Below are 12,389 nucleotides of genomic sequence, written 5' to 3'. Positions count from 1 at the left end.
GTCCCTATCTATGGGGGTGATAAAGGGGGGGGTTTATTTATTATTTTTTTTATTTTGATCGCTGTGGTAGAACCTACCACAGCGATCAAAATGTACCTGTAAGGAATCTGCCGGCCGGCGGGCGTACTGAGCATGCGCCCGCCATTTTGGAAGATGGCGGCGCCCAGCGAGGAGACGGCCGGACACCGGGAGGATCGGTAAGTATGAAGGGGTGGTGGGGGGGTGGATCTGAGCACAGGGGGGGTGATCGGAGGACGGGGGGAGCGGACAGCAGGACGGGGGAGCGGGCAGGAGCACGGGGCAGCGGAGCACAGGACGGAGGGGACCGGACCACGCACCGGAGCACTGGCGGGGCGATCGGTGGGGTGGGGGGTGGTCACTTCAGGTTTTCCAGCCATGGCCGATGATATTGCAGCATCGGCCATGGCTGGATTGTAATATTTCACCTGTTTTTTAGGTGAAATATTACAAATCGCTCTGATTGGCAGTTTCACTTTCAACAGCCAATCAGAGCGATCGTAGCCACGGGGGGGTGAAGCCACCCCCCCTGGGCTGAAGCACCACTCCCCCTGTCTCTGCAGATCGGGTAAAATGGGAGTTAACCCCTTCACCCGATCAGCAGGGACGCGATCCCTCCATGACGCATACGCTGCGTCATAGGTTGGGAAGGCACAGACTTTCATGACGCAGCGTATGCGTCAAAGGTCGGGAAGGGGTTAACTATGGGGGGCCAAGCATGGTGTCGGCAGTGATGCCTCATCGACAGAGCTGCCTAACTGGCAAAGATCTTTGCCAAAAAGATAGTTAGCAACTACCTGCCTGTTAAGGCCCCGTCTCACTTAGCGACGCTAAAGCGATCCCGACAACGATACGACCTTCAGGGATCGTTGCTGCGTCGCTATGTGGTCGCTGGTGAGATGTCAAACAGTGAGATCTTCCAACGATCGCAGCTGCGATCTCACTGTTTGACATCTCACCAGCGACCTGTAGCGACCTGTACAACGATGTCACATGGGAGCTATTATGACGATTCAGTGTCTGAGTCGTCAACGAGGTCGTTGGTAAGGTGTCAAACACAGCGATGTGTGCTACCCAGTGGGACCTCAACGATCAAAAAAAAGGTCCAGGCTATTCCGACACGACCAGCGATCTCACAGCAGGGGCCTGGTCGCTGCTACGTGTCACACATAGCGAGATCGCTACTGAGGTCGCTGTTGCGTCACAAAACTTGTGACTCAGCAGCGATCTCGCTAGCGATCTCGCTTAGTGAGACGGGGGCTTAAGTTCTTAGTCCCATGGGGAAAAGTAAAGGGAATCTGTCACCTCATTTTTCGTATATAAGCTTCGGCCACTGCCATCAGGTGCTTATCTACAGCATTCTATAATGCTGTAGATAAGCCCCTGATGTAACCTGAAAGATAAGAAAAACAAGTTAGATTATACTCACCTGGGGGGGCGGTCCGGTCCGATGAGCGTCGCGGTCCAGGTCCGGCGCCTCCCATCTTCATGCGATGACGTCCTCTTCCTTGTTTCCTGTCGCGGGTCCTGCGCAGACGTACTTTATCTGCCCTGTTGAGGGCAGAGCAAAGTACTGCAGTGCACAGGCGCTGGACTTCTCAGACCTTTCCCGGCGCCTGCGCACTGCAGTACTTTGCACTGCCCTCAACAGGGCAGATAAAGTACACCTGCGCAGGAGCCGCGACAGGAAGCAAGGAAGAGGACATCATCGCATGAAGATGGGAGGCTCTGGAACCGGACCGCGCCGCCCATCGGACCGGATCGTCCCCCCAGGTGAGTATAATCTAACTTGTTTTTCTTATCTTTCAGGTTACATCAGGGGCTTATCTACAGCATTATAGAATGCTGTAGATAAGCACCTGATGGCGGTGGCCGCAGCTTATATACGGAAAATGAGGTGACAGATTTCCCTTTAACCAAAGTCCCACATAACCCCTCTAAGATACCTAGAAAAGAACCAGGGACTAGAAAACATTACTTGCAAAGGACCATTTCTTGCACAGCTGCAAAATCTTTTGAAGATCACATGTAGCTATCAGGGAGGATATGAGACTGATACCACCTCATAACACTGACATAATTAGTTTGCTTTATGAGTCTCAATTTAGCATCTAACTGGAAATGTTTGGTGAACTGCACAATGAAACATCAACCTTTGGAGAAGATTATTAATAATGAAAAATAATAAATTCTGTTTTATTCCTGGCAGATAACTGTATGAGGAGCTCAGAGGGAATTCTGATATTTTCAGATTTTCGAAAAGATGAACATGGCGACACAAATACATGTGAAGAACATGCCATTATTCCAGAAATACCTCAAGCACCTCTCAGAGAAAATTTGTCATTTGCCTCTGCTTCAGCAAACACCAATATGCAAAACAAAAGTCACATAAGGGATGCTGAACACCAAATAACTCACATTAGGGAGAAACCATTTTCATATTCAGAAGTTGGGAAATCTTTTAAAGAGAAATCCGTTTTAGTTGGACATCAGAGAATTCACACAAGTGAAAAGCCATATTCATGTTCAGAATGTGGGAAGTGTTTTAATTGGAAAACTAATCTTGTTCCACATCAGAGTATCCACACAGGGATGATATCTTTTTCATGTTCTGAATGTGGGAAGCAATGCGAGAAATCCAAACTTGTTTCAGATAAGGGTATTAATGTGCAAGAGAAGTCATTTTCATGTTCGGACTGTGGGAAACATTATAACAAGAAATCCAAACTTGTAAAACGTCAGAGAATTCACACAGGGGATAAACCATTTTCAAATTCAAAATGGGGGAAACCTAGCAAGAAATCCAAACTTGTTACAGATCAGGGAATTAACACAGGAGAGAAGCCATTTTCATGTTCAGAATGTGGGATATGTTTTATTCAAAAAGCACAACTTTTTATACATCAGATAATTCACACAATAGATAAACCATTCTCAAGTTCAGAATGTGGGATACCTAGTGAGAAATCCAAACTTGTTACATATCAGGGAATTAACACGGGAGAGAAGCCATTTTCATGTTCAGAATGTGGGATATGTTTTATTCAAAAAGCACAACTTTTTATACATCAGATAATTCACACAATAGATAAACCATTCTCAAGTTCAGAATGTGGGATACCTAGTGAGAAATCCAAACTTGTTACAGATCAGGGAATTAACACGGGAGAGAAGCCATTTTCATGTTCAGAATGTGGGAAATGTTTTAACCGCAAAGCAAAGCTTGGTGCACATCAGAGAGCTCACACGAGAGATAAACCATTTTCACGTTCAGAATGTGTGAAACCTAGCAAGAACTTCAAACTTGATACAGATCAGGGAATTAACATAGGAGAGAAGACCTTTTCATGTTCAGAATGTGGGAAATGTTTTAACCAGAAAACAAAGCTTGATGCACATCAGAGAATTCACTCAAGAAAAAAAACATTTTCATGTTTAGAATGTGGGAAACCCATCCAGAACTCCAAACTTGATACAGATCAGGGAAATAACACAGGTCAGAAGCCATTTTCATGTTCAGACTGTGGGAAATGTTTTATCCAGAAAAGAAAGCTTGATATACATCAGAGAATTCACTCAAGCAAAAAAACATTTTCAAGTTCAGAATGTGGGAAACCCATCGAGAACTCCAAACTTGATACAGATCAGGAAATTAACACTGGAGAGAAGCCATTTTCATGTTCAGACTGTGGGAAATGTTTTAAGAAGGAATCCAAACGTGATAAACATCAGAGAATTCACACAGGGGAGAAGCCGTTTTCATGTTCAGACTGTGGGAAATGTTTTATCCAGAAAACAAACCTTGATATACATCAGAGAATTCACTCAAGCAAAAAAACATTTTCAAGTTCAGAATGTGGGAAACCCATCGAGAACTCCAAACTTGATACAGATCAGGAAATTAACACTGGAGCGAAGCCATTTTCATGTTCAGACTGTGGGAAATGTTTTATCCATAAAACAAAGCTTGATATACATCAGAGAATTCACTCAAGGAAAAAAACATTTTCAAGTTCAGAATGTGGGAAACCCATCGAGAACTCCAAACTTGATACAGATCAGGAAATTAACACTGGAGAGAAGCCATTTTCATGTTCAGACTGTGGAAAATGTTTTAAGAAGGAATCCAAACGTGATAAACATCAGAGGATTCACACAGGGGAGAAGCCATTTTCATGTTCAGACTGTGGGAAATGTTTTATCCAGAAAACAAAGCTTGATATACATCAGAGAATTCACTCAAGCAAAAAAACATTTTCAAGTTCAGAATGTGGGAAACCCATCGAGAACTCCAAACTTGATACAGATCAGGAAATTAACACTGGAGCGAAGCCATTTTCATGTTCAGACTGTGGGAAATGTTTTATCCATAAAACAAAGCTTGATATACATCAGAGAATTCACTCAAGGAAAAAAACATTTTCAAGTTCAGAATGTGGGAAACCCATCGAGAACTCCAAACTTGATACAGATCAGGAAATTAACACTGGAGAGAAGCCATTTTCATGTTCAGACTGTGGAAAATGTTTTAAGAAGGAATCCAAACGTGATAAACATCAGAGGATTCACACAGGGGAGAAGCCGTTTTTATGTTCAGACTGTGGGAAATGTTTTATCCAGAAAACAAAGCTTGATATACATCAGAGAATTCACTCAATGAAAAAAACATTTTCAAGTTCAGAATGTGGGAAACCCATCGAGAACTCCAAACTTGATACAGATCAGGAAATTAACACTGGAGAGAAGCCATTTTCATGTTCAGACTGTGGAAAATGTTTTAAGAAGGAATCCAAACGTGATAAACATCAGAGGATTCACACAGGGGAGAAGCCGTTTTTATGTTCAGACTGTGGGAAATGTTTTATCCAGAAAACAAAGCTTGATATACATCAGAGAATTCACTCAATGAAAAAAACATTTTCAAGTTCAGAATGTGGGAAACCCATCGAGAACTCCAAACTTGATACAGATCAGGGAAATAACACAGGTCAGAAGCCATTTTCATGTTCAGACTGTGGGAAATGTTTTATCCAGAAAAGAAAGCTTGATATACATCAGAAAATTCACTCAAGGAAAAAAACAATTTCAAGTTCAGAATGCGGGAAACCCATCGAGAACTCCAAACTTGATACAGATCAGGAGACTAACACTGGAGAGAAGCCATTTTCATGTTCAGACTGTGGGAAATGTTTTAAGAAGGAATCCAAACGTGATAAACATCAGAGAATTCACACAGGGGAGAAGCCGTTTTCATGTTCAGAATGTGGGAAATGCTTTATCCATAAAACAAAGCTTTATATACATCAGAGAATTCACACAGGGGATAAACCATTTTCTAATTCCGAATCTGGGAAACCTAGCAAGAAATCCAAACTTGTTACAGATCAGGAAATTAACACTGGACATAAGCCATTTTCATGTTCTGACTGTGGGAAGTGTTTTAAGAAGGAATCAAATCTTGTTAAGCATCAGATAATAAAGAGAGTGAAGAAGTCACGTACATGTTCAGACTGTGGGAAATGTTTTAAGAGTAAATCCAAACTTTTTAAACATCAGAGAACTCACACATGTCAAAAACCATTTTTGTGTTCAGAATGTGGGAAATGTTTTATTCAGAAAGAAGATCTTTTTTTGCATCAGAGAATTCACACAACGGATAAACCGTACTCAAGTTCAGAATGTGAGATACCTAGTGAGAAATCCACAGCTGTTGGAGATCAGGGAATTATCACCGAAGAGCCATTTTCATGTTTAGACTGTGGGAAATGTTTTAACCGCAAAGCAAAGCTTGATACACATCAGAGGATTCACACAGGATAAACCTTTTTCAAATTCAGAATGTGAGAAGATTGGCGAGAAATCCAGATTTTGCAGATCAAGAAATTAACATGGGAGAAAAGTCATTTTTGTGTTCAGACTGTGGGAAATATTTAAACAACCAATCCAAATTTGTTACATAGCAGACACTTCACATAGGAGAGAAGTCATTTTCATGTTCTTAATGTGGGAAATGCTTTAATCCAAAATAAATTCTTTTTACACATCAGAAAATTCACACAGGGGAAAAGCCATTTTCGTGTACTGAATGAGAAATGTTTTATTAAAAAATTAACTTGCTAAACATGAGAGTTCACACATGCGTCTAGCAATTTTTAAAAAAATACACTGTAAATGTTTATTGAAAACTTTAAACATACAGGAAAAAAACATTTAAAAATGACAAAGGTTCAGGTTTTTGATTATAAGGGTTAAATGATACAAGAGAAAGGTGTGGTGAGAAACTAGAGAGTAGGGGGAGAGGGAAGTGTGCCCAAGAGGTAAGAGGATCTCACCTAGTAGGAAAGTGAAACATTTGTTAAAGAGAATCAGAGGCTGTCAAAGCCTGCATGCATAGCCGCAGATAGAGCAAAAGGGGGTATGATTACTGTAGTCTGCCCAAGGAGCCCAGATTTTATTAAATTCATCTTTGTCAGATAATATGGCTGACAATTTTTCATTGATCACATACCATGAAACCCTATTTTTCACTTCCATAAGATCTAATCCTGATTTTCTCCAGGTTGAGACTATTGTTTAGTAGCCAGGATAATAAAGGAAATTTAGAGAATGGGAATATTTAGAAATATTGGGCATATCCTTATTTAGCAAGACCTCACAGGAATTTTTCTTTAGATTATGGCCTGTGACTGAGAGGATAAGGAAGTATACTCTAATCCAGAGTCTACCCACTTTGGGGGAAAACCGCCATATGCCCTCAGACTGACATCCCTGAAAACATCGAGGAAAGTAGTTAGGAACAGCTTTGGTCACTATGTGGAGTCAAGTACCATCTCATCATTATGTTAAGATTTTTTCAGCATAAGAGTAGTTAGTAGGTTGCATGTAGTCGAGGACCATATCTGAGTCCAAAGTGGTGCCAATATCTGATTTCCAGTGGGAGTTGTAAGTAAGGTGTCGTCTGAGTACTGTGGTTTAGGTGGGTATAGAGGAGTGAGATGGCACTTGATGCATGGGGATTTAAGCAACATCTTTGTTCAAAAGATGTAAGAGTATGGATTGGATGTGTTTGGAGAGGGTCAGTAAGTGCTATAGTCCGAAACCGCATGGACAAGGGCTCATCCCACTGAACGCCCGCTCTCCTATTACTGTGGGCATAATACTACTCAGACAACACAGGGTGAGGGTAAAACTGTGGCATTTCTTTAATGAACCACAAAACAGGCAAATAACACATAGAACAGCCCCAGCAAAAATACCCAAGATGGTGCAAAATTTTAGATTCTCACCCTACTGCTGACACACCAGAGCAGCCGTGACTTTAGAGCTTCCAGGGCCAGCTATCCCCATCTGTGGCATACACAGAGAGGAGGTAACGACAAGCTTTGGAAGTTGATTGATGTACAAGGCCAGGTGACCAGAGAGTCACAACCTGGCTTCACCGAACATCTCCATGGAGCCAGGTGACCGGTAGGTCCCATTCCTGGCTTTCCCAAACATCCATGGCTTGAGTGATGGTCACTGGAGCAGATCTGTATTCTTTAGGCTGGGGCCATGGTCCCCTAAGCTGGCATCATATAGAATGTCAAATCTGTGTCCCTCGTGATGGAGCCATGATGCACTGGCTACTATTCTGTAGAGTACTCCTGGGTGTGGTTTTGTAAAGTCACCAATTCTTTGGATCTCTTGTTACAGAGGCATATCCCCTTTTTATAGTTCACAACTGTTTCCTTCAAGCCCTCATCCAGAGGTCAAGAGGAAGGTGTGATCTCTCACTACTCCCCTGCTTCTCCCCTCTGCAAATCCCTCCACTGGCTCCCAATTCCCCAACGAATCCAGTTCAAACTACTAACACTGATCTATAAAGCCATCCATAGCCTGTCCCCTTTCTATATCTCTGAACTAATCTCCCACTATCTTCCCTCACTCAATCTTCGATCCTCCCAAGACCTCATACTCTCCTCCGCATTTAGTCATTCCTCACACAACCACCTCCAAGATTTCTCCCGAATATCTTCCATCCTCTGGAATTCCATGCCTCAACACATCCGATTATCCACCACACTCAGATCCTTCAGACGGAACCTGAAAACCCATCTCTTCAGGAAAGCCTACAGCCTGCAATAACCATTCTGCCGCCTCACCAACCGCCCGAGCTGCCGCGTCACCACCACCAGAGCTGCCGCATCCCCGACCTTCTGTCTCTTTCTCAGTATCCCGTAGAATGTAAGTCCGCAAGGACAGGGTCCTCTCCCCTCTATACCAGTCTGTCATCATAAATGTGTGTACTGTGAATGATATAACCCTGTATGTAACCCCTTTCTCATGTACAGCACCATGGAATTAATGGTGCTATATAAATAACAGCACCATGGAATTAATGGTGCTATATAAATAAATAAGTATGAGATTAACTCGCATTGTTTGAGTAATCAATTTGTATAGTTTTTATTTCTCGGTTTTGCAAGTCAACAAGCCACTGCTTCCCACACAATGGTTAATCAACATATTATTAAACACCGATTGTTTAATGATCTTGCATTTCTGGCTTGAAAATATAGCATATAATAAGCTGTAGTCGCTGATTAAAGAGGCAAACATCAGACATTCAAACATCAACGTTTAAGATAACAGTGTGGCAACAGTGTATGATTCAGGACCAATTGAAGTACAAATCTGGATTACTAAATTTATGCCTGGATAATTAAAATTAAATGCTGTGTAATCAGTGTGTTCTTCAACAGAGAAGTGATTTATTAGAACACTTCTTTGGGTGGTAGGTGAAATTTTTCATGAACAAGAAAAATAATGGCTCCATTTTTTTTAAACCTTGTTTTTATTTAACATTTTTTCCTTACATACATCAATGCAAACATTACCTGAGGCGTACATGTCTGAACATCTATTCCAGAAATTGCATTGTTTAAAAGGATAAAGGAACAAAGAAAAACTGGGAAAGGAAAGGAGGGGGAAGAAAGTATGTCAGAAACAGGTACATTTAACTTTAAACTCAGGACCCAATGACACCGAAGTAGACCCCCAACATCCAGAAGTGACTCTGTGCAGCTTTTCTCCCGGAGATACGACTATATAGGTGTCTCCCCTAATAGTAGTTGCTCTTGATACCAGACTGTTGGTCGAAAACAAGTTTTGGTGTCATCCTGGATGCGTTGTTGAAGCAGGGAGATGAAACTTTCCCAAGTTTCAAAAAAGTACTGCACCCTTCCCTCTTTATGCAAGGAGGGCTCAACCCAATCCATTTGAAGCAGAAACAGTTTTTCTAGAAAGATCTTGAAAGGAGGGGCATGGTCGTGGATCCATGTCTGTAGAATGGCCTTAGTACCTGCTGCCGCTACCAAATGTAGTAGTTTACGGGCCACTGGAGAGCAGGTGTATTTATCTGGTTTTAAATTTCCAAAAATGGCCCAGAGGGCATAACTGTTTGACTCCCCAAAAGAATTCTATTGTTGGTGTACTATATTCGTTAACCGTTACACAGGTATTTGAAGGTATTGGATCTACTGTAGGAACCTCGGGCCCAAATTGACCTACCCAGGAAAGATCTTTGAACAAATTAATAAACAACATGTATGTAAGTACCTGGATAAGAATGAAGTGATTAAACAGTCAGCATGGGTTTGTAACTAATAAGTCATGTTGGACTAAAGGTACCTTCACACGAAGCGACGCTGCAGTGATAGCGACAACGATGCCGATCGCTGCAGCGTCGCTGTTTGATCGCTGGAGAGCTGTCACACAGACCGCTCTCCAGCGACCAACGATGCCGAGGCCCCCGGGTAACCAGGGTAAACATCGGGTTGCTAAGCGCAGGGCCGCGCTTAGTAACCCGATGTTTACCCTGGTTACCAGCGTAAAAGTAAAAAAACAAACAGTACATGCTCACCTGCGCGTCCCCCAGCGTCTGCTTCCTGACACTGACTGAGCTCCGGCCCTAACAGCACAGCGGTGACGTCACCGCTGTGCTTTCACTTTCACTTTAGGGCCGGCGCTCAGTAAGTGTCAGGAAGCAGAGGCTGGGGGACGCGCAGGTGAGCATGTACTGTTTGTTTTTTTTACTTTTACGCTGGTAACCAGGGTAAACATCGGGTTACTAAGCGCGGCCCTGCGCTTGGTAACCCGATGTTTACCCTGGTTACCAGTGTAAAACATCGCTGGTATCGTTGCTTTTGCTTTCAAACGCAACGATACACAGCGATCGGACGACCAAATAAAGTTCTGGACTTTATTCAGCGACCAGCGACATCACAGCAGGATCCTGATCGCTGCTGCGTGTCAAACGAAACGATATCGCTAGCCAGGACGCTGCAACGTCACGGATCGCTAGCGATGTCGTTTCGTGTGAAGGTACCTTAACTTAATTTCCTTCTATGACAGAATCACTAAGTGGATCAGGGAAATGCTGTAGATATAGTATATCTTGACTTCAGCAAAGCATTTGACAAAGTATCTCACACCATCCTTATTGAAAAAATATACATTGGAAATAGCCCAATATAATTTTGGATGGCAGTATTACATAGTAGTGTACCACCACGACCAAGGTATCTTAAACTCTATAAATAGAAATGAACATAGGAGAAAAAACGAAGTATGGAATCAATAATGTAAAAAGTTACAACTTTTATTATATAAATAAATCCTTAAAAGCAGAAATAGAACAAGAGCAGCACCAAAGGGATGGAGTCACGTGCAATACATGTAACAATGCCACTATATATATTATATATATATATATATATATATATATATACCATATGCTTGAAAGCAAGGCGAATTGTAAGAGGCAAATATGGGAAGTGCAGCCTGATATGATATGAACAGAGTTGTAGTCATAAGGAGACCCATAATTATATCACAATAAAAGATACAAAACACACAGGTGCAGCTTACCAAGATAGAGCAGTTTGAGAGAATGGAAGGAATCAATTGCTTCTTGAGTGAGGTCATAGGGGTTTGATGACAAGCAGTCAGAGTGGTTGCATCATTTGTGAAGCAGACCTTATCCAAGGCCTACAGTAGGTCACCAAGCCTAGGAAAGTGCGTAGATGCTGGTGTGACCTGGGTAAAGGGAGATTTTGAATTGCCTATTTTCTACCTTCAGTCAGGTGTCTTGTACATTCAGCAATACAATGTCCTAAAAGTGTCACCTTTTGTTTGCAATACTGTAATTTGTCACGTGAGACCTTGCAACCTTTTCTGCCAAAAAGCATAGCAAAGAAACTGCAGCTTCCTTGCAGGACACCTGGACTGGGCAGCAGAGCAGGAGGTCATCCATGTACTGTAATAGTACAATCTGTGGATGAAGTGAAGAATGCATTTGCCAAATCAGTGATTGTGAAACATTTTGACATCCCTGGGATCTGTGAAAGTAAGGTGTGAGGATTAGGGACAATTGAGGTCACACTCACTGTAACATCATTAATAGCCCTTAAGTCATGAACTATTGTGTGTCAGGGGAACCCTTAGGTCCTTTTTTTTCTTAATGGGATACAAAGGGGTGTTGCAGGGGGAAGATCTTTGCACAAGAACCCCTGCCTTAAAGGGAACCTGTCACCTGAATTTGGCGGGACAGGTTTGCGGTCATATGGGCGGGGTTTTCGGGTGTTTGATTCACCCTTTCCTTACCCGCTGGCTGCATGCTCCGTAGTACACGCCTGTGCAAGGCAATCTTGCCTTGCGCACGCGCAGTATGCTTTGCCCACCTGTGGGCAAAGCCGAAAAGCATTAGTGCGCATTCGCCGGCGCACTATGTCCCGGAAGTATTTTGCTGTGTTCCAGGACATAGTGCGCCGGCGCATGCGCACTAATGCTTTTCGGCTTTGCCCGCAGGTGGGCAAAGCATACTGCGTGTGCGCAAGGCAAGATTGCCTTGCACAGGCGTGTACTACGGAGCAAGGTACCGTCACACTAAGCGACGCTGCAGCGATAGCGACAACGATGCCGATCGCTGCAGCGTCGCTGTTTGGTCGCTGGAGAGCTGTCACACAGACCGCTCTCCAGCGACCAACGATGCCGAGGTCCCCGGGTAACCAGGGTAAACATCGGGTTGCTAAGCGCAGGGCCGCGCATAGTAACCCGATGTTTACCCTGGTTACCAGCGCAAAATGTAAAAAAAACAAACAGTACATACTTACATGAGTCCCCCGGCGTCCGCTTCCTGCAATGACTGAGCGCCGCCGGCAGTAGCAGGGCACAGCGGTGACGTCACCGCTGTGCTATGCTTTCACTTTCACTTTGCGGCGCTCAGTCAGTGTGGGAAGCGGACGCCTGGGGACGCATGTAAGTATGTACTGTTTGTTTTTTTTACATTTTACGCTGGTAACCAGGGTAAACATCGGGTTACTAAGCGC

The 12,389-nt window shown here is 43.2% G+C and overlaps 1 protein-coding gene across 2 annotated transcripts in view; it reads left to right on the top strand.

The window, feature by feature from the left end:
* Positions 1-8,346, top strand: part of LOC143767205 (uncharacterized) — a 93,019-nt gene extending 84,673 nt beyond the window's left edge. For both annotated transcript variants that reach the window (XM_077255339.1, XM_077255338.1), the window contains exon 7: positions 2,228-8,346. In XM_077255339.1, the coding sequence (XP_077111454.1) occupies positions 2,228-5,841 (3,614 nt within the window). In that variant the 3' untranslated portion in view covers positions 5,842-8,346. The remainder of the gene's footprint in view (positions 1-2,227) is intronic.
* The last annotated feature ends 4,043 nt before the right edge of the window (positions 8,347-12,389 follow it).

This window comes from Ranitomeya variabilis, chromosome 4 (assembly GCF_051348905.1).
Source record: "Ranitomeya variabilis isolate aRanVar5 chromosome 4, aRanVar5.hap1, whole genome shotgun sequence".
NCBI lineage: Eukaryota > Metazoa > Chordata > Amphibia > Anura > Dendrobatidae > Ranitomeya > Ranitomeya variabilis.
This window is presented reverse-complemented; position numbering and strand designations above follow the sequence as displayed.